The 22,673-nt window shown below is 35.2% G+C and overlaps 1 protein-coding gene across 9 annotated transcripts in view; it reads right to left on the bottom strand.

The window, feature by feature from the left end:
* Window positions 1-239: 239 nt before the first annotated feature.
* RIF1 (replication timing regulatory factor 1) overlaps window positions 240-22,673 on the bottom strand; it is a 62,281-nt gene continuing 39,847 nt past the window's right edge. For 2 of the 9 annotated variants that reach the window (XM_036253387.1, XM_036253384.1), the window contains exons 21-35: window positions 22,253-22,517; window positions 21,071-21,113; window positions 19,229-19,431; window positions 18,575-18,674; window positions 16,885-17,004; window positions 15,924-16,075; window positions 15,485-15,565; window positions 15,087-15,141; window positions 11,315-14,542; window positions 6,727-6,873; window positions 6,331-6,408; window positions 6,129-6,244; window positions 5,365-5,518; window positions 2,912-3,020; window positions 2,093-2,437 (exon numbers count right to left, since the gene is read on the bottom strand). In XM_036253387.1, coding sequence (XP_036109280.1) covers window positions 2,223-2,437; window positions 2,912-3,020; window positions 5,365-5,518; window positions 6,129-6,244; window positions 6,331-6,408; window positions 6,727-6,873; window positions 11,315-14,542; window positions 15,087-15,141; window positions 15,485-15,565; window positions 15,924-16,075; window positions 16,885-17,004; window positions 18,575-18,674; window positions 19,229-19,431; window positions 21,071-21,113; window positions 22,253-22,517 — 5,066 coding nt within the window. In that variant the 3' untranslated portion in view covers window positions 2,093-2,222. Of the gene's footprint in view, window positions 778-2,089; window positions 2,438-2,911; window positions 3,021-5,364; window positions 5,519-6,128; window positions 6,245-6,330; window positions 6,409-6,726; window positions 6,874-11,314; window positions 14,543-15,086; window positions 15,142-15,484; window positions 15,566-15,923; window positions 16,076-16,884; window positions 17,005-18,574; window positions 18,675-19,228; window positions 19,432-21,070; window positions 21,114-22,252; window positions 22,518-22,673 lie in introns of those variants that run through there. The other 7 variants (XM_036253386.1, XM_036253389.1, XM_036253392.1 and 4 more) reach the window with 7 other exon arrangements.

Genomic DNA, 22,673 nt, shown 5'->3' with positions numbered 1-22,673 from the left:
TGCATGAACTAGATTCTTTTAATAAATGCAAAATAAGAAATTACATTTGAGTGTTATTGTTTTATTAATCATTAGAAAATATCTGAAAAAGCTAATTTCCCTTAAATGGTGAAGCAACAAAATGGAGCTAATCAAGAAACATTAATGCATTTTACTTATTCAGGAAATAATTCAGAAAAAATATCTTTAGAAAATTTTAAGGCAAGAATGTTGAAAATAAGATTCCTCAAAGATACACTTATAACTATATCAACAATAAAAATTTAGCAAACTAGTTTTTGCCTCAAATATTTAAAAACATATCTGTGTCGAATCACAATGTTTTAAAATTAATACTGTGCTTATATCAAATTCAGTGATTTAAGTAAATGGTAATCATTTTGGTCCCATTTTCTGCTATACTGTTCACCTTCCCAAGAACTTCATTCCACCAACAAGTAAGTTTAGTTCACACAAACATTAAAATAGTCAGACAATGAGATAATTTTGACTCCTCCAAACACACATACACACCTGTCCACTAAAAATGTATATGCCTCTTTACTGTCAAATATTACCTGGGAAATAACAGACAATACAAAAGTATTCTTACATTTCATTAGTTATCTCTGCAAACTACAATCCTCAGTTCAATGGTCCCAGAATTTCTTTAAAAACCATCCTTGGGATATACATTTCAAACTTTGACCCCATATCTGTAATGATAATAGATTTATGATTACAAAAGATACTAACTTTTACTGTGGCTCTCTGGTGGTCCCCTTCTGAATATAGAACCTAATTAGACACAAGGATTGAACTTTCTGTAACTTGAAGAACGTATGCCTTTTCAAGTAGGGGTTAGTTCTGAATAAAGTGTGAAACTGAGATCACTTACTCTATTCAGAGAACAAATGAGATATTCTCATTATTAAAACAAATATGGGAAGTCAGGCACTAATACTAGTCAGTAAAATTTATGAATGTTTTAATTACATATACCCTATTTTTAAAAAGTAGGCAAAATATACATATTTCAAAAGAACGGTTTTAAATTTCTTCCAAGTTTGCTTTAGGTGCAGGTGAAAAGAGCAGATAAACTCAAGATTTCTTTAGTCCAAGTTGTAATGAAAATACTCTAACTCTCCTATTAAAAAGAAATATGATGAGGCATGCTTTTTAGTGGCTGATACCCTCTTCCAAACCAAAAGGAAAAAAAAGTATAGATATGAAGAGCACAACTGTCATGTAACACTTTCTCATTTCTATAACTTGACTCATTCTGGTTTCTTTAGAAAATAAGCTTATGTTTTAACTAAGACTATTAACTAAGTACAAAACTATTTGCTGTTTCATTTGTAAATACAGAATCCTACAAACATCTGCAGCAAGTCCAAGAAGCATTTATATTGTCCATACTGACGTCTCAGTAGTGATATATACAAAATATGTTTCTATTGAACAAAGGTATTCACAAGAAGCTGCAGAAAAACTCACGCAATTAATAAAAGTTGAAATTTATAAATTAAAAACATTATAATCTATACATAATGTACAAATAGTCGTGTATTTTAAAATGAATACTATGTGTCTCCTAAGAGTCAATGTTCACAGGCAAATGCTCCTCCACAAATATTTGCTAATGCAAATAAACGAGTGGCGTGTATCTTAGTAAATTCTGCTTTAATACTTTAACCCAAATGCTGAAACTTTCGTTTTTTTTCTTAAACGTTGTCTGAAGTTGACATCTGTGAAAAACATTCTAATTCTTTTACATCGCACAAAAGGTGTTATACCAAGAACAAATTTCTTAAACCTCAGGCACAACAAATATAAATTAAAAAAAAAAGTATAAACACATTTTATCAGTTCAGCAAAAAACTCACATAAAAATGTTCAATTTTACCTTGAGAAAGATATTTTACAGAAAATGTTTCATTAGAATATGCATGAGTGTAAGTGGAATAAATGTCTGCTTGTTTCTAGATTTTGCTTTCACATTTCAGTAAGACATTTAAATTTTTTGAAAAACTATGCACAACAACCAAGAAAAATGTAATACGAAAAAAAATGATCTTACATAAAGAACTTACAAACTTGAACTTACATAAATCATTGTCCTTCTAATTCTGAAATGTTACCAACTTTGCAAACATTTAGTCTGAAATTGTGCTATATTTTAGAACTTAATTTTTGAATCAATGAACTGATATTTTTTAAAATTTCAATTTTGTCTTAAAATACTAAACAGAATTATCATGGGCTGGTGACCTCCAACGTGACTGCAGATTTTTTATTATACAGTTTGCCATGCTACCAAGTTTCTCATGCATTTCAAATAGCTGGCTTCCTGAATAATTGTGGAGGTCCTCTGAATCCAGCTGAAGAGCAAGTGCACTGACCTGTGCCACAAGATTTTTAGATAATGGAGTTTCTAAAGTAACAGGATCAACTAAACCTAAAGAGAGAGAGAAGCACAGTTAGATCTATTTCAGATATAACTTAAATTGTACATACTGCCTTTCAAGTCAATATAAAGTTTAAGGCCTAGGTTTGAAATTAAAAGTGCAGGCTGAGGTATTACTCCTGTTCCTCAAGAGAACAGGCAGCAGGAAAAGCTAACATAGCTTATTCTGTGCCGTTAAAGAAATTGCCAGACTACTACATTTTTATTACAAGCATCACTAGAACACAATATTTGGTTCATATCCTTATTTGAGAACTTCATGAAGTAGAACTGACAATTAGAGAAAAGCAACTAAACATACGTGATATAAAAACAATTATTTTTTCATGTATTTGGCGATTTGCACACAAAAAGGAAAATTTATGTAATTCATAAGCATGGTCAACTTAAAACTAAAGTAATAAAGTAATTCAAAAAAGTCAACTGATCTTATAAATAAAATTGTTTCACTTTGCTAAAATATACCTGAGGCAAGTCTTTCTTCATCAGCAGAGAGAGTTTTATTTTCTGTTCCATTTATTGTTTTTTCAGGCATTTCAAAAACTGGAATCTCTTCTAGTCCACGAGACTTCACCTTGATTTTACATTCAGGTCAGTAAAAACAAAACCAACAAATTGAAAGTTACTCTTAATAGCACTAACAACAGTACCAACACCAGAATTGAATCTGATAGTCCGTCATGTGATTATTAGCTTAGCTAATATTGCTAAGAAACTAGGTTCTAACCACACACACACACACACACACACACACACACACTACATGTAAGCTTTGAAAACATTATGTTCCATGAAAGCCAGTTACATAACCAGATTTATACGACCTCACATTTATGAAATGTCCATTATAGACAAATCTATAGAGTAAAAAGATTAGTGGTTGGTTGTCCAGGGGGTAGAAATGAGGAGTGACTGCTAACAGCTATAAGTTTTTTTTCTGTAATGATAAAAATGTTCTAAAATTAGACCGTGGTGGTGGTTGTGTAACTTTGTGAATATATATATTTTTAAAAAGCACTTACTTCTGTGGGAGTGAGGGTGGGGGGTGGAGAGCAATGAAATCTATGGTATGTGGGTGTCTCAATAAAGCAGCTATTAAAAAATTATACAATTTTCAGAGGTAATTCCCAGGGCCCATGGACCACAGAAAATACTTCAGAAACTAAATTCTTGATCTATGAGACTAAAAATTACTAATATAATTTTTAAAAACATGTGTTTTTTTTAATCCTCACCCGAGGACATTTTTTCCATATTTTGTTCAGATAGTGCGAGGGAGGGAGAAAGGGAGGGGGAGGGGGAGAGAGAGAGAGACAGAGACAGAGAGAAAAACATCGACGTAAAAGGGACACATCAAGTGGCTGCCAACCTCACGACCCAACCAGGGCCAGGACAAAGTGCAATCGAGGTACATGCCCTTAGCGGGAACCGAACCTGGGTCTCTCTGGACCGCAGGCCAAAGCTCTAACCTCTGAGCCAAACCGGCCAGGGCTGAAAACATGTTTTTATAAATTATAAGTAAATAAGTATTAATTCTAGGACTTTCAAGTAGTTGGCAAACTGAAGTCTCAAAAATTCTAATCTAGAATGCTGGTTTTCTGAAATAATACACAAAATATATTTTTTATAGGGGAGAATAATCTTGGCTTTCTTCAGAAACTCTGAAAACATCCGTGACCCAAAATGTTTATGTGAAAAAAGGTCACAAAAAGAACAAGTAAAAAAAGTCCACAATTGTGTTGGATATCAAAATCAAAATACTATTAACTACAAATCTGCAAGATTTTTGTAAATGTTCAAATTTTTACATCAAGGTTTTAAGAACAGCAGCCATGAAACCAACTGCAGCCAGTTTCATATAAATGAAAGAAAGGTGGTAGGAGAACAGAAGTCAAAGAATCAAGAGGTACATTGCACAAGAGTTCAAAATTAATGAGGAAAATTTCTCTGTGGAATTATAAAGTTATCTTTCATGTTACTCCTGGCTGCGAGGGAAGGGAAGAAAAGGCACTATGAAATGGGCTTATATCAACTTGTATAATCATATTGCTAGATGTACGCACTACTTAATGACAGAGATACATTCTGAGAAATGTATTAGGCAATTTTGTCGTTGTGAGAACATCAGAGTGCGCTCACACAAACCTAGATGGGATAACCTGTTACACAAGTAGACAATAGGGTACAGTCTATTGCCTCTAGGCTAGAGTGTACAGCATGACACTGCATATAAATGAGATCAAATCAAGGATAAGTGATTTGATGCAATCAAGAGATGCAGTGCCCTGGCCGGGTTGGCTCAGCGATTAGAGTGCTGGCCCGCGGACCAAAGAATCTCAGGTTTGATTCCAGTCAAGGGCACATACCTCAGTCGCGGTTTGTCCCGGGCCCTGGTCAGGGTTATGTAGGAGGCAACCAGTCGATGTGTCCCTCTCACATCAATGTTTCTCTCTCTCTCTCCCCCCCTCCCTCCCAACTCTATCTGAAGATAAATAGAAAAATATCCTCGGATGGGGATTTAAAAAAAAAGAGATGCAGCAAATGTGGAAGTTAGGAGGCTGCTGATGGGGCAACATGGCAGACTGTTTCACAGCAAACTTTCTTTTGCTTTAGTAAAAAGAGTACACTCTAAAATAACGCAAAGTTTAGTGCAGTAAATACATAAACCAGTAACATAGTCATTCATTAGCAAGTATTATGTGCTGTACATAATCACATGTGCTACATTTTTATGACTGGCAGCGCAGTGGGCTTGTCCACACAGCATCACCACAAACATGTGTAAAATGCATTTCACTATGATAGGAATTTTCAGTTGCAATATTGTCTTGTGAAACCACCGATGTAGGTGCAGTCTGTTGTTGACTGAAACATCAGTATGTTTATACATGATTTACAACTGACATCTAAGTTTTTACCTGTTGCTCATGATATACTCTGAGAGCCTTTTTTACATTGGACACTTTTGGAGAACGAATAGGAAGAGTTTTTATTTCTGATGCAGTGAGAGTACTCAAATCACCAATCGTTCTTATATTCTTGGCTCTAATGAGTTGTCCCAGTCCTCTTGCCCTGAGTAGACAATAAGAAAAAGGTAGAATGTTATTATATAGGTTTATATTTTTTCTACTTATGAGGGCCTATCCAGGGTAATTTTCTAATTTAAGTTCAACTATAACTAAATTTAATAGGCCCACCTAACCTACTGGGAGGAGAGGTGCATGTACATATCATTTAAAACAAAAATTTTTAATCTGCTGTGTACGCCTGGTTTAAATAACACTGAAATCAGACTAAGCATAACGTGTGCCTCGTGCTTCACTAACATTATGACTGTGGATTAACTTTTGTAAAGCTCATCTTTTAAAGTGCGAATAATACTACTGCTCTTATAGGGTTCATAATTATGATTAAATATGGTAATGTAGACAAAGAGTTCAGCACAGCATCTGGAAAATGAGCACACAATTATCTTAGCATTCATGATAAATGCTTCTCTTATTGTGCTATATGGCCCATCTTCCCAGCTGAATTTTTATTTATTTCTAAAATATGTATGTATAAAGGTGCATTAAAAAAAAAAAAAAATCAATGCTAAATATGAGAACCAAGATCATTTAAATAGTCTTCTTAAATAAGTGGCAACTTTAAGAATAAGCCAACATTCTAAATAACCACTTACCACATGTTTGATGTAATCTGAGGTAAGATTATGTCAACTGGTGCCATACAGTTCACCAAAGCTGGGTAAATACTTTCTGTTGGGCATGGTATGGATTCTTTAGTCATTTCTGTAATCTTAAAATAAATTTCAAAAGCCGTTAAATAGAGATCACCTCACTAAACATGAAAAAAAGTTGCATGAAAACTAAAGTACTTCTTACTAAACACTTCTTTGAGCTCTTAAATTTAGGGCTACGTGATCCTGGGAACAGAAATCCTTTGCTTGAAGTGGTATTATGCTAGATAGAAGAAAGGAGAGAAAAACAAACAAACTCAGAACCCTAGGTAACTATAATTTTAGAAATTTATTTTCACAACTTAAGACTACAGCAATTTCTTATTATTTTCAAAAAATCCAAAACGTAATAAACTACATAATCAGTTACTGGCAGAATCATCATTGTCTCTTATCACCTTGTCATGTTTGCTTAACAAGTAGCAGACAAAAGAATAATATATGCAACCAAACAAGTTTTGTTTCTCAACTTCAAGACAAACTATGCAACACAATTCTGTGTCTACATACATATATGTGTATTTTAAAGCCTACAGCTTACCTTAGATTGTGCAGTAGGTGAAGTTTTAACACTTTTTACTATGGGAGAATTACTTGAAGAATGGGCCCTAACAAGAGAACATCGCCTATCAATGTCATCTGCCAATCCTGCTTGATATATTGGATCTGCAAAGGAGACGCGGCGAACCTAAAAACATAGGTCATGTTTTTATTTAACAAAATTAAAGTTTTTAAAGATAAAACCATATTCTCATTATAAAGTCTCCTAAAAATAGAATGTGTGTTTAGCAGCTTACATTATTTCACTAGAAACCAAATGCACGTAACTGTAGTTCTTCCTTGGTGTATCTTACTTAACTCTGTTCTAAACTCTGAGGGTACCAGACTCACAGCATTTGGGTGGCAATTTCTGTTTCTCAGCACCAACTTGAAGTCATTTTAGTCTCTTCTAAACTCTCACAATATGTTCACCCATTCAGCTATTTGATAAAAACAAGCAACAGAGCATTTACATAGTTAAATATGTATATAAATATTCCCTAGTTTCAATTCTAAAAATAGGAAGATTCTGTACATATCTGCTATAGAAAACTACACTATGTTGTACTGTTGCCTGAATAAAAATGAAATATGAGGTACTATCAAACAAAACATGACCAATTTGTATTAACAATCCATAGCATACTGAAGACGCAGAAATCAATCCTCACTTATACGGTCAATTCGCCAAAGGAGGTAAGGACATACGTGGGATGAAGACAGTCTCTCCTCTTTTTTCTTCCCCATGGGAAGGAATTCAATGTCAATTTATTTTTTAATTTTTCATTTTCTTGTTAATCCTCACTAGAGAATCTTGTTTCCACTGATTCTTGACAGAGTGGAAGAGAGCGAGGGAGAAAGGAGTGGGGGGAGAGAGCGAGAAACAAACTCATCAACCGGTTGCCTCCCGCACAACCCCAACCAGGGCCGGAGATCAAACCTGCAACCCAGATACGTGCCCCTGACGGGAATCGTACTTGTGACCCTTTCCCTGCAGGCTTACAGACTAACCGCTGAGCCAAATCAGCCAGGGCAAGATAAGTCTCTTAAATAAGTGGCATAGGGAAAACTGGCCAGGTAAATGCAAAAAGAAAAAGAGAAGAAATTGGACCACTTTCTTACATCACTTACAAAAATAAACTCAAAATTAGAGACTTAAATGTAAGACCAGAGACCAAATACTCCTAGAAGAAACCAAAGGCAGTAAACTCTTTGACATCAGTCTTAGCAATATCTTTTTGCTTATATCACTGCGGGCAAGAGCAACAAAAGCAAAACTAATCAAATAGGAATAAATTAAACTAAAAAGTTACTGCATATTGAAGAAAACCAACAAAATAAAAAGAAAACCTACTGAATGGGAGAAGATATTTGCAAATGATACATCTGATAAGGGGGTCTATATACAAAATACCTGAAGAACTCACACAACCCAACACCAACATAATCCAATTAAGATGGGGGGGGGGGGGCTGAGTACACATTTATCTAGAGGACTATAGGAGGCCAGCAGACAAACAAGACACTCAACATCACTAATTACCAGGGAAATGCAAGTCAAAACCACAATGACATACCACCTCACATCTGTTAGGATGACCACCCCCCCCCCCAAACTGACAAATAATTCCTGCTTGTGGAGGGGGAGAGGAGAAGATATGTGGAGAAAAGGGAACTCTCATAACCCTGTTGGTGGAATTATAAACTAGTGCAGCCACTATGGGTAACAGTAGAGTCCACAAAAAACTAAAACTGCAGCTGCCGAATACCCAACAACTCCACATCTGAGTATTTATCTGAAGGAAACAAAAACACTTAATTTGAAAAGATGTATGCACCCTCCTATGTTCAATGTAGTGTTATTTGCAACAGCCAATACCTAGGTGGGCCATCAATGAATGAATGGGTAAAGATGTGATATATACATAAAAACAAGTTATTAGTCAACAGAAAAGAATGAAATCTTGCCACTTGCCAACAACATGGATAAACCTTGAGGGTATTATGCTAAGTGAAGTCAGACAGAGAAAGACAAATATCAGATGATTCTGCTTGTATGTGAAACCTAAAATAACAAAACAAACATAAGTTACAAAGAAAAAGCTGATAGTTGCCAAAGAGGGATGGATAAAAAGGAAATTTTTAAAAAAATTTGTAGTATGAATTTAAAAAAAAAAAATGCAGGGTAGGTTCATAAAATTGATAGGAAGGCTGGTGGGCTTCCCAGCCCAGCTGGTGTGGCTCAGTAGATTGAACATCGTCCCATGCACCAAGAGGTCACCAGTTCAATTCCCAACTTAGAGAAGGCAAAGGAAATAATAAACAAACAAACTAAAGAAAGACATAAATCTCAAAGCACTGCATCTTCATACACTTTTCAAGAACTTCTATGGCCTATTTAATTAAACTTAAGATATTAAGATACTCTTAAAAAAAAAAAAGGCATTGCCCTGGCCAGTGTGGGCCAGTTGGTTGGGTGTTGTCCCATGCAACAAAAGGTTGCTGGTTCGATTCCTGGTCAAGGCACATGCCCAATAGGGGACACACGGGAGGCAGCTGATCCATGTTTCACTCTCACATCATCAAAATGCAAAAGGTCAGAAAGAGAGAATCTTAAAAGCAATTTCCTACAAGGGACCTCCCATAAGACTGTCAGCTGATTTCTCAACAGAAACTTTGATAGTTAGAAGGCACTGGCAAGGAATATTCAAAACAGCAAGGACCTACAACCAAGGCTACTCTACCCAGCAAAGCTATCATTTAGAACTGAAGGACATATATAAGGAGCTCAGTGGATTGAGCATCGTCCCATGCACCAAGAGGTCACCAGTTCGATTCAGGGCACATGCCTAGGTTGCAATCTCGATACTCAGTATGGGGTGTGCAGGAGGCAGCTGATCGATGTTTCTCTCATTGGTGTTTCTCTCTCTCTTTCCCCCTCTCCCTTCCTCTTTATTTAAAAAAAATCAATAAAAATATATTTAAAAAAAAAAAGCTTCTCGGACAAGAAAAAGCTAAAGGAATTCCTCAGCACCAAACCATGAAATGTTAAAGGATCTTCTTTAAAAAGAAATAAAAAGACCAAAAATATAAACAATGGCAATAAATGCATATATATCTAAAATTGAATCTAAAATTCAAAATAAACTAACAAGCAGAACTGACTCATATATACAGACATTCTGAGGACTACCAGATGGGAGGGGAATTGGGTGGATGAGTGAAAAAGGTGAAGGGATTAAGAACTACAGCCTGATACATCATAGGGAATATAGAGTCAATAATATTCTAATAACTATATATGGTACCAGTTGGGTATGAGATTTATCAGGATGATCACTTAGTAAGTTATGTCTAATCACTGGAGTGTGTACCTGAAACTAATATAACATTGTATCATCTGTAATTGAAAAATGACTTAGTCACCCTAAAAAAAAATTAGTAGGCTCAATTTCAAAATTAAGAAACGTCCACATCATGCCTTTTCAGAGCACCTACTTTGCTAAACAGAGGACAAGTTAATCTATATAAGCACATGTAACTTCCCTTTTTGAATTTATTCATTTACAAATTATGTGCAATTTATAGGGCCAGGAGGTAAAGCAGATATAATAGATAATCCATGTTTATAACTAAAGGACTTATAGTTTAGTAAAGATGAAAAAATTATTATAGCCCTGGCCAGTTTGGCTCAGCGGTTAGAGCGTCGGCCTGCGGTCTGGAGAGACCCGGGTTCGGTTCCCGCTAAGGGCACGTACTTCGGTTGCAGTTTGTCCCCGGCCCTGGTTGGTCGTGCGGGTGGCAGCCACTCGATGTGTCCCTTCACATCGACATTTCTCTCTCTCTCTCCTTCCTCTCTCTCCCTCCTACTCTATCTGTACAAAAAATGGAAAAATATCCTCGAGTGAGGATAAAAAAAAAAAATTATTATAAAATCACATCTGTAAATTGATAATGGCACTTAAGTTAGACAATGTCTAGAAATAAGAATTTATATAGACACTTAAATACTGAAACAGAAGGTATAATGTTCTAGTACACGACATGTTAACTAAGGCTGCTTTATCTAAATCTGTTTCTCTATTATGGTATGAGCAGAAAAAAATAATCATGAGAGCCAGGCCAGGATGGCTCAGTGGATTGAGAGATCCCAATTCAACTCCTGGTCAGGGCATATGCCCAGGTTATGGTCTCGATCCCTAGTAGGGGGCATGCAGGAGGCAGCGAACCGATGTTTTACATCAATGTTTCTATCTCCTTGTCTCTCTCTCTCTAAAAAAAAAAAAAATAAATATATATATATATATCAATTAAAAAATAATCATGAGAAGTCCTCATCAATTTTGAAAAAAATAATGTTCACAGTTGTATATCTTTATATTGTCCTGAAATAATGGAATATCTAAGATCTTCAGTCTCCTTTTCTCAACGCCTTTCCTTCTACCTGCTCTTTTCACTAGCTACCACGGTAAATATTAAAAACAAGTGGTCACGTAAGTCTTATTATTCTGTCATTCACCAGGTGTCACCATGTTGCAAAACTATTCCAATTAAACATGGGCCATTAATATTCAGTCTCAAACCCCTACCTTGTGAACAGGCGATGAAATTTCATCTTCTTGAGGTCTTTTCAGTCCCCTCTTTAAAATGCTGCTGGATGGAGAAGCCAAAGGAGACCAGAAACAGCGTCCCTGCATGCCACTAGGACTGTCAGTTACTGACAAAAATAAAGGATCAAATTCGCTTGTTTTTTCAGGAGATGTATTATTTTCTTCTGTTACCAGTTCAGAGATAGCTCTTTCAGATGTCAGAGATTGTGGTGTTTCCTTCACTTTCTCTGAAGAATGAACTTCCTGTAAAATTTCATCATTTTCCTCTTTCATTTGATTGTCATTTGATTTTGTTTCTTCTATTTTAAGTACAATGTTTGTTTCAGTTTTATTAGAGTTAACCTTTCCTTCAGTGTTCATCTCAAGTGTGTTAGGAACAACATTGTCAGTTTCTATATTCAATCTTTTTGTTTCCACTTCTACAGGCTTTGATGCTTTGGTAGTCAAGTCCTCATCCTCTGTTTCACTGACATGGTCAGTTTCAGCATTCACCTCACCAATCACTCTTTCCTCACAATTTTCCATCTCAGCATTCATTTCTTCAGATGGATCAGATTCATCATTTCCTCCATCTAGTCCCCCAACTGCTATTTGTTCAGAAACCTCCATTTGAGCTCTTACTTTTACAGGTGTGGTATTATCAGGATGACCAATAGCTAAATTAAATTCCTTAGTTGTTGCCTCTTCAGCATTTAGTACTTCAGCCACATCTGCTTCAGATTCATCACTTCTTGTACTGTTTTCCACTGTTGCCTCTTCCTTAAAAATACCAGTTTGAGCACTCTCTTGTTCAGAGAAGTTACCTTCAGATTTATCACATTCCACATGCAATTCCATAGCTTCTACTTCTTCTGGATTGAATTCTCCTTTTACTTTACACACATCTGCTTCAGCATTAACAATGTTCTCTGTACTAATTTCCATTTTTAGTATAGCCTCTGGCTTTTCTTCTTTGGTCTCCAAAGTAGAACATTCCAGTAAAGTATCTTTGGAATCCCCTAAACATGGGCCAACAGTTTTACATTTTTTATTGGATGGCTCTAGGCTTTCAATAGATATTGCTTCCTTAAAATCCATATCACACATTTGTTCTTTAAATTTTACTATTTCAGAAGGAAGAGAATCTTGAATATTACTTTCTTTTGACTCTGGTTCAGGTACAATTAATGAATCAATAGTATCATTCTCTTCCTTGAGACCCAAATGAAAATTCTCACTGTGATGTTCATCTGGAAGTTTAATCTCTGAGTAAAGATTAGTTTTAGAAGTTTCTGACATAGTTACAGGTGCTTGCACATCTGTTTTCTTTGTTTCACTTTTTACATTGTAATTTTCTGTATTCGTTAGCCCAAGTGAGTTTTCTTGAGGTTGTGATTTTTCTCCACAGCAATCACAACCTTTAGATCTCCTTACTCTCCTACTTCTTTTGTGCCGGCATTCAGGTGTTGGTAAAGTTTTTTCAGAAGACAAAGAAATGTTTGATGTCCCTATTTTTGACCATTCTTCCACACTGTTATTTTCTATGGATTCTCGCTTATGTAATCTCTTATTGGAATTTCTAGTCCTTAAATTTAATTCTGAAACAGAAGAATTTGAAAAAGAATATTCTGCACATTTGTTACTTTTTCCCTCAGAAGTATTTGATATATCACAAACTTGCAATAAATCTGAAGATACTACAGAATCTTTAAGAGCTACAGTATTACTTTCATCTTTTTTTTCACAAATCTGAGATTTTAAATTTATGTCTACTTCTGAATTTTCTTTATAATCATGTGTCTGATTTTCGATTTTTACACATTCCTGTTTTTCCATTTTCTCTTCTTGGTCTTCAATGTCAACACTGTCACTGTTTTTGCTTTTCCATTTTCCAGATCTCTTCTTTCTAGAACCTTCTTCCTTTGCCTCAGAACTATCAGATTCTGAGTTTTCAATGCTGGAAAGTAAACCCTGGGATGCTCTTCTTGTTTGATACCGTGTTCGTCCCCTTACTGGTTTCTCAGAGGACTTATCTGCAATATCCTGGGCAGCATCTCCCTCAGATTTAATATTCTCAAGGTCTGGCTTTCTTCTATTTTTGTCAATTTCAGCATTAGTGCTGGTTTCCCCAAAAGTTTTCTCATGTAAAGTATCTTTCTCAATTAAATTTTCCTGTACAGTTTGTTCAGAAATCAGTTTTTGCTTAGGTAACACATCATCTTTTACATGTAATGGACTCTTCTGAAGAGTCTTTTCTTCTTCCTTACGTCTTTCCTTTTTTTGATGACTATTTTCTTTATCTTGGCTATCAGTGGGAGGCTCTGCTGTTTCTGAACGTCGCCTTAAAGATCGTCTAAGGGTTTTCTGATTTGGAGTTATCTGAACGTGACTATCCTCATTTACCATTTGATCTGCTGGTATTATGGCTGGGGGTGTATTTTCTTTGGATTCCAAATTGCTTCCTAAGGTTTTCTCCTCTACAGTACTGTTTTCTAATAAAGCATTTTCTGTTGTTGGTTTAGGCATTGTATCTTCAAATTCCACTGCAGATTCAGAGAGATGAGCCTGATTATCTAATACACATTCTGTTTGATTAAGGAAACCAGCTGGGTTGTTTTCTAAGGCTACCATGCCATCAACAGATTCTTGCGTATTTTTCTCCTGATCAGATCTCATTAAGAGCTTAGACCTTTTATTTCCTGTTTGTTCAGTTTTACTAGACCTTAAGCCTGACCGCTTATTTCCATGCACTATTTTTTCAGAGTCAGATTTTGAAAGTGCTACTTCTCTTTTCTTTGCTTTTGAAGGAATATCTGTTTTAGTCACACCTTCCTGGCAATTTTTCACTGTAACAGCTGATGACATATTATTCAAGGGGGATGGACTAAAGGGTCTATTTTCTGAACCATCAAACTTTTCCAAAGTAATAAAGGTTTGCCTTCGACTTGTAGGCTGTGGGGGCGTTCCAGAACTAGTGACATTAGAAAGCAAGCTACTACTAACACCAAAAGTGTTTTCTGCACTAGATGCACATTCAGCTGACATTTTCTTTGATGAAATTAAAGTTTTTTTCCTGGCTTTATTGTTACTGCTCGGTATTCCTGGATTGCTTTCCTCAATAGAAACACACTCATTGTTTGAAAGGGAAGTCTTTTCAAGATGTTCTTCCATACCACATTTTTCCGTAACATCTTGCGTAATGTCAATGTCACTCTTCATGTGTTCCTCCTGCACAGAAATGTACATATATATAGATTAACCAGCAAACAAGTCTGGTTTTCTGGGGAAATTTTAGTCTAATACCTTTAAAATTCAAAAGGCAATCAATGGGCTGGTGTGGCTTAGTGGACTGCTCATGGACTGAGAGGTCCCGGTTCAATTCCCCATCAAGACACATGCCCAGGTTGCAGGCCCGATCTCTAGTAGGGGGCCTGCCGGAGAGAGCCAGTCCATGTTTTTCTCTTACACTGATGTTTCTGTCTCTCCCTTCCTTTCCAAAAATCAATGAAAATATATTTTTTAAAAAGGCAATCAATGACTTTCAATATTTTGCAAATACTCAAAATAGGTGGTAGATGCCCATTAATTTATTTCTAATTGTAAATATTCAATAAAGCCAGATACTCAAACACAGCCACACACCCACAAATGACTACAATTCTGCAAACATCTGCTAGTGAGAGTTAAGAGATTAAATAGCAAATCTTAAAATGAATACAAGAGACTCCATAATGGACGAAGAATGATTTGAAAATCTCTAAATTATGTATACCTTAAGTATCATCTTGGAATCTTCCTTTGATTTTTCAGCTAATCTAGGAACTTCCCTGAAATAAATAAATATAAATTAGAGTAGTTTTTAATTAAAACATTAAAAACTGGTTACTGCCCTGGCCAGTATGGCTCAGCAGTTAGAGCGTCAGCCTGCAGTCCAGAGAGACCTGGGTTCGGTTCCTGCTAAGTGCATGTACTTTGGTTGCAGTTTGTCCCCGGCTCTGGTTGGGTTGTGCGGGTGGCAGCCATGCAATGTGTCCCTTTCACATCGATGTTTCTCTCTCTCTTCCCCTTTCTCCCTCCCGCTCTATCTGAATAAAAAAATGGGAAAATGTCCTCGGGGGAGGATTAAAAAATAAAATAAAAACTGGTTACTGCAGCAGCTTCCATACTTACACAGACTCTTCCTGACTACATTGAGAATATAATGCATCTTGTGAAACATCCAGATTATTGTACATGGCAGGAATATCACACCTGAAAAAGATTTTATAAGTTCAAATTCCGATATTCCTACAATTTAAAAGTAAATTCTACATCTAGCTCTCTTTTTAAAACAATATAAAATCAAGGTTTAGATGCTTATTGTCCTTAAAACCATCTTCTTTACCTTCTCCTCTCACATTACCTCAATAAAGGAATTCAGTTTACAAACATGTGTGTTACTAGTGAGCCTTATGCACTATGAAATGTAGTGATGTATAGCATATCTTTTCAGTATTAAAATATAGCCTAGTATATACATTATCTTAGTTCTAAAGACAAAGTTATAGTTTGGTACCTGAAATCTAAGTGTGGCTACAAAATACCCAACTAAAGAAAAAGAACTACAAACCTCTTTGTTTTGAGTACTTCTTTCTGGTGTTCAGTTAGTATCCTTTCCTTTGCTTCTTTTCCTTCTGGAGGTATAAACACAAATTCAGTAGACTTTTCTTCTTCCAAAGGCATTTCACTCTTTATTTTGGAGGATGAAGATTCTAGTTTCAACTAGAAATTTTGAAAAGGTAAATGTACATTTGAGTTGCCAAATTATTTTTCCAGTACTTCAATAAATCTCTCTTGCAACACTCTAAGCTTTTTAATAATGAATAGGAAGTTTTAAGTTCAAACTCATACAATATTCTTGGTTAAAAACAATTAGTACAATACTCCCCTTTATTGTACCTCTAATGCTCAAAAATAAAACTTTTTTTTTTTTTCAATAAAACTTTTTATACCTCTCTATGAAATAGCGAAGTGTGTGCTTCCAGCAAAGCATGGGAAAATATGTTTTACAGGCCAACACACAGAAATCAATTTCTTTGACAGGAGAAGAATATATCTCTGTGGCTCTCAAGATGAAGTATAAACTAGTTTCAGTTGCCAAAAACAATATGCCCTACATACCAATAACATCAATCAGTTAAATGGCAACTAGCAAGACATTTAGTTTTAGATTTGAGGTTAAAATAGTTTTCTTGCCTAGGCATTTTATTCAATAACAGAAGTTCTAAAATATTTTCTTCTTATACTCTGTTATAGCTATTCATATCTAGTTTCATTCCATTTCCAGAAGGCTGCTACTTAATAAATACTAAGTATTATGCAGATCTCACTTCACTAAGAAGGAATCATCTTCCAAAGCTTCTAGGTTGCCATGCCATCCTAAATACAGTCTTCCTAGATGAAACTCATATTCTCCTGTAATCCCATCTTTTAGTCTTTAACAGCTTTTTGTTCCAATCAGAAGTTGTGTTTTCAAGCTACCATATACTTAAATTTTAAAAGTTCAATGAAATGAACTTTGAAAAACATACTTTCACTGGTGATTTCCTATTTTCTTTTGTATCCTTTGGTTGTGCCAAAAAAGAATCTCTTTTTCCATTTGATTTTCTTTCCATGCCACTTATCTTCATATTTAATTGTGAATTTTCTGTCTGTTTTGTGACAAATAAAACAATTTTATTAAGTACAACTGTTCTGTTTTGTTTCTCCTTTTCACATTTTAAAATTTCCAGTGTATTGAATACTCATTTCAAATTTCTTTTGATTATTCAACCCTAGTAAAATTGTGACAATGAAAAGAAAGACACTGACATCCAGCTGGTGTGGCTCAGCAACTGAGCATCGACCCATGTACCAAGAGGTCGCCGGTTCAATTCCCAGTCAGGGCACATGCCCAGGCTGTGACCCTGGAACTGAGTAGGGGGCATACAGGAGGTCGCCAATCGATGTTCTCTCTCATCGATGTTTCTACCTCTCACAATCCCTACCTCTCTCTCTAAAACCAATAAAGAAAAAAATATATTTTTAAAAAAGGCACTATTTCAGTAAGAAATAGATTTGGTATCTCCAACATATACAACAGCTGTCTGCACCACTTAAGTCTATGAATTCTAAAAATAAGATATACCACATAAATACTACAAAAATAAATCAAATTACTAGATTCAAATACTCCGATTACTGGAAACAGTTCTAAAAGAAAAACCAAAATCATAAAACTTTAAACATTAAACAATAAAGCATGTTATGATAGAAAAAACTGACTATTATATTCTGCCCAATTTTCAGGCCAAATTACAATGAACAAGACTCAACAGTTTAGACAATCATTTTAATTTTGGCCAAAAACTACAACTAAATACAGTACTTGGCAAGCTACACCACCTATTTTCTTTTACAGGTTCCAAACAAAATAAAGTTAGACTATATTAGTATTAAAGAAAAAAGTTGTCTAAGGATGTTCTACCTCATGGAGTATAGAGTATCCATGCCTTTAGTCCTTAACCTTCAGATAGTAATCAAGTATCATTAGCCAAAGTAACTTTGGTCCAACTGGGTGATATAATAGCAAAGGTGTTGTTTTTCTGACAGAAGAAATGAGTCAATGAAAAGAAATGAAAAAATAAAGGGTAGCTCTTGCTTAGACATGGATAAATATTATTCCTAGTTTATCTAAAATGGAACATTTAACCATGTGTTTTAATCATTTACAGCCTTTGCAAAACAGGACACATGAGTAGTAATTCAAAAGAGATCATTAATAAACAAGCACCAGAGATTATTTATATAAGAATCTACGGCGAGCCCTGGCTGGTTTGGCTCAGCAGTTAGAGCGCTGGTCTGCGGACCAGAGTCCCAGGTTTGGTTCCCGCTAAAGGCATGTACCTCGGTTGCAGTTTGTTCCCACCCCGGTTGGGGTATTATGGGTGGCAACCATTTGATGTCTCTCTCTCTCACACTGATGTGTCCCTCTCTTCTCCCCTCTATCTTAAGAAAAATGCAAAAATGTCCTCGGGTGAGGATTTAAAAAAAAAGAATCTATGGTGAAACATACTGCCCTTTAATTTATAAAAGCATTTCAAGCCAGACAACTGATTTTGTGGAAAAAATCCTGTATTATAAAGCATTTCTGGTCAGGTTGTACTTGCTTATCGCTTCAATTAAACATTTTAAGTCTTTGTCCTTTTAAAAATTACAATGAAACCCAATAAACAAACTTACTGCATCAGAGTATGGTCCACTGGATTCCTCCATAATTTCAACATTTTCCAAACCAGGTAACAGAAGCAGAAATTTTTGTTTGGCTTGTCTTAGTATTGGTCTTTAAAAAAGTACATAAATATACATACCTTGAATAAAGTAGTACTGGTGAATATTGACATTAAAAGAATACTTTCATTATAATTTTAGTGGCAAAATATATCCAGCTTAAAGACTATTTCTTACTCTACATATATAAAACTGAGACATATTACTGGCAATATTTAAATTTTTAGCTCAATTCTTCAGTTTCCAAATTTCCTTTTTAAAAAACATCAAATTTTCGTTGTGGAAAATTTCAAGCAAAGGTAGACTATTACATTCGGTACCCATGTGCACATCACCTAAATTTAGTAACAATTTCCTGCCCTTTGTGTTTCTTTTATTAAGGATAAATTCAAATTGCTTTTTATGTTCCTAAAGCCAAGAGATCACTACACTAAAAACCAAAGGATCATACAATATTTAACAATTACCATGTACTCTACATAATAATATTCAACTAAAAAATCCTCTGCAATAATTCCTCATAAGGAAAATTTATCTTAAAACCAAAAAATGAACTTATATGATCCCAATAGAGTAACTATAGAAAATGTTTTGTGGTTAGCATACTTTAACTCTTCAGGATAAATCAACATTGTCACTTTAGCAAATGTGGCATTCCAGAACTGAGCACTCTGTTTTCGAATCTGTTTATTCTTGTGCAAAAATATTATGCATAGTAATGGAGAGATCTGTTCAAGAAGTTCACTGTCGTAAGTTCCAGTGTAGCTGGAGTGTAGACAAGAAATGATTTCTCCTAGTAGCTTTTCTAACTAGGAAAAAGAAAAAGTTTATTAGGACAACACTTCAATGTCACTTTCAAAGCAGAAAAAAAATGAAAGCACAAATCATACTACATTAAAACATGCACAGAACATATGATTATTTCCATTATTAAAATTCAAATAGCTTTTGAAAACATTCTAGGGCTGCAGAGCTGTTAGGGCAAAGAAAATGCAGAATGAGTGAGATATCACAGGGTTTGGTGAGGTCTAGGTGGGGCTTCCTGCCCAGCGGCTGACTGTAGGCAGGCATAGCATCTGGACGCCTGGCCTGGGTTGCATGTCTCAAGTTCCGGAGGTTGGGGGGGGGGGGGGGGGGGGGAGGCGGGCAGCAAGCCAGACTGAGTGAGGTGTAGGTTAGGGAAGGGCAAGGGGACCTGGCCTGGCTTTGGAAATAGAGACACAGGGAAACTGAGGCTGTTCTGCATGGAACGTTTCATAAGCCGGCCAGGGTGCTACATGAACGGCGAGATGGGGGCCTAGCCCCAGGGGCCTGGTGTTGGGTAAAATGTATTCCAGCTGCATGTGCACACTGGGTAACAACCCCGTAGGTACACATGGACATGTGTGCTTTTCTATATGGAAAAATGCAATTCCTAAAATAATACTTAACTACTGAACAGTGGGATTAAAAATGGTTTTTAAAACAACTTCTGGCTTCTTGTATTGAAACCTAAATAAAGTTGCTGAAATTTTAAAAATTCAAATGGTTTTTAAAAGCTCCCATTCATCACCTTAAATATAGACTCTTCATAAGCTGACAAATTATCATGAGTTTACTTTATTAACATTGTAACATTTCAAGTTTATTTTTCCTTAACAGAAAAATATTGTTTTCACATCAATTAGAGTATTTATAGGGTTTATATAGTTTTACATATAGAACAATTGAAACCAATTATCCTCATATAAAGAGACAACATAGGCCCAGCTGGTGTGGCTCAGTGGTTGAGCGTCAACCCATGCACCAAGAGCTCGCCGGTTCTATTCCCAGTCAGGGCACATGCCCAGGTTGTGGGCCTGATCCCCAGTGGGGGCACGCAGGAGGTGGCCAATCGATGTTCTCTCTCATCGATGTTTCTCTCTCTCGCCCTCTCCCTTGCTCTCTCTCTCAAATCAATAAAAAGAAAAAACAAACAAAAAAACTACCCTTTGAAAAAAATAAAAACTTGGCTGTGCACCAACACCAAGAAGTGGTGGTCCAGAGGGTACAGATCAGGCTTCTAGAACTGTGATTCTCCACCAGCAGCAGCATCACCTGGGAACTTATCAGAAATGCAAAGCTGACGCTCTACATAACTCCAGAGCTAGAGCCTAGAGTTTTTTCAACAAGCCCTCCAGGTAATTCTGGTGCAAGAGAAAGTTTGAAGGGCACTGGTATAAAGAATATGAATGTCAGAACAGGGAATGATGTCCAGAGAGCCTGAATTAATTCTGACAGGCCCAAGTTCCTCTTCTGCAAACTCTGTGAAAATAACGTATTTTTAACAAATACAATAAATAAACTATCCTTTGTTTCTATATCATGTTATTAAATGTTCATTAAAGTTGAAGTATAACAACCCCTTTAAAAAAATCAGAATTGTATTTAAGAAAGACAATTTTCTCATAATAGCAGGTTTATTTTTACCTTGTTATTCATACAACTATACACTTTAGGGACTTCATCAAGCCTGTGAAGATAAAAAAAAAAAAGCAATACCATTTATATTTTATAAAGTTCAACCTACAAGTATGGTAACACAGCCATAAAAATGAGACATGCATGTACAGTGATATAAAAAGGTGCCCCAAGACTTAAAAAAAAAAATCAAGTGATCAAACATAGAGTATGACACAGACCTTTTAAAAAAAAATGAATGACAGAAAAAAGATCTGGAATAAACCTCAAAGTATTAATATCAGTTATTTGTTTCTGTACCTTTTTAAAAAAGAATAAATTATTTCTGATGAAGCTTAACAACTATAAAACAGATTTCCATAGTTAATAGATACAAAGTTCTATTTTGTACTTTATAAAATCTGTTCCTAAAACTCTGTGAATTTAATTTATACAATATAGATTATATTATGATTGAACCATACAAGCTTGTTACAAAGGACACTAACAAATCTTTGCAACTGCTTTTAAAAAGTATGTTACCTGCAATTTTTCAGGTTTTTTTTAAGGCATTACCTGTTTCAATTGATTATAAATGAATACAAACTTTGGGAGCTAATCAAAAATTTAAATGTGTATATCCCTTTGAACCAATAATTTCAGTTCTATGACCTTGTTCTGCATATAGAGGCAAATGCAGACAATGATTTATGTACAAATACATTCAATTATAATACTATTAAGTTAAAGAGGAAAAAGTTTGGAAAAAAACATGACCACCAACAGGAATATGGGTAAGTTTCATGAAACCCTACATATACATTAAAAAGAGTAAGATTTTTAGGCATATGGTGCAAGCTAGATACATACAATATAGTTAGTGCATACCACATATTTAATTGAAAAGTAGCACATCAAATATATTTTCATATATATCATACATTTAATAGGTATGCTTGTTTGTATTAACAAATCTAAAAAGATATGTACTAAATTGAAAAGGGGGTTGGACTACCAATTCCTACCTTATATTTATGCATTATTTCAACTATCTTTTAACCAAAAAGCATGATTTAATATATTTATTATCTTCTCCATGAAATTGTAAAAAGATGCTATCAGTAACAAAGCTGATAGAAAAACAACAAAACTTTGCTACCTACATCTAAATTATCTACCTATACTTCAAAACTATTAAGCCCAAATGCTTACTTTGAGTTTTCGTAGAATAATGCCACAGGTCTTGTTAAAGTTGCAAATATTTTTCGGATCATAGAAGGCAAAGAAATATGTCCAAGTACATTGGAAAGAATGCTGGTGATTGAGTTCCCAACAGCGAGGAGAGTATCAGAATATGCTTCCTTGAGGCTCAAAGTGTGGAAAGAATAGATGACTCTCACAATAAGTTTAAATAAAGAAGCCAATTTTCCTAGAGGCTCCTTCTTCTTTTTGGACCAATCTGAAGGTCTCTTCACTGCTAAGATAAAATTGAATTTATTAAAAATTCAAGTACTTGGAAAAGTGTCACTGTGTCTTTATATCTAACATTTAAATAACAGATACATCTAATATACTTGCTTCCGCAGTCATACCCACAAATCTTAAAATGATATACATAGCATTAATAGATAAG

Source organism: Molossus molossus, unplaced genomic scaffold (assembly GCF_014108415.1).
Source record: "Molossus molossus isolate mMolMol1 unplaced genomic scaffold, mMolMol1.p scaffold_m16_p_11, whole genome shotgun sequence".
In the NCBI taxonomy this organism is placed as follows: Eukaryota; Metazoa; Chordata; class Mammalia; order Chiroptera; family Molossidae; genus Molossus; species Molossus molossus.
Note: the sequence above shows the minus strand (reverse complement) of the source record. Positions and strands in the feature narration are given on the sequence as shown.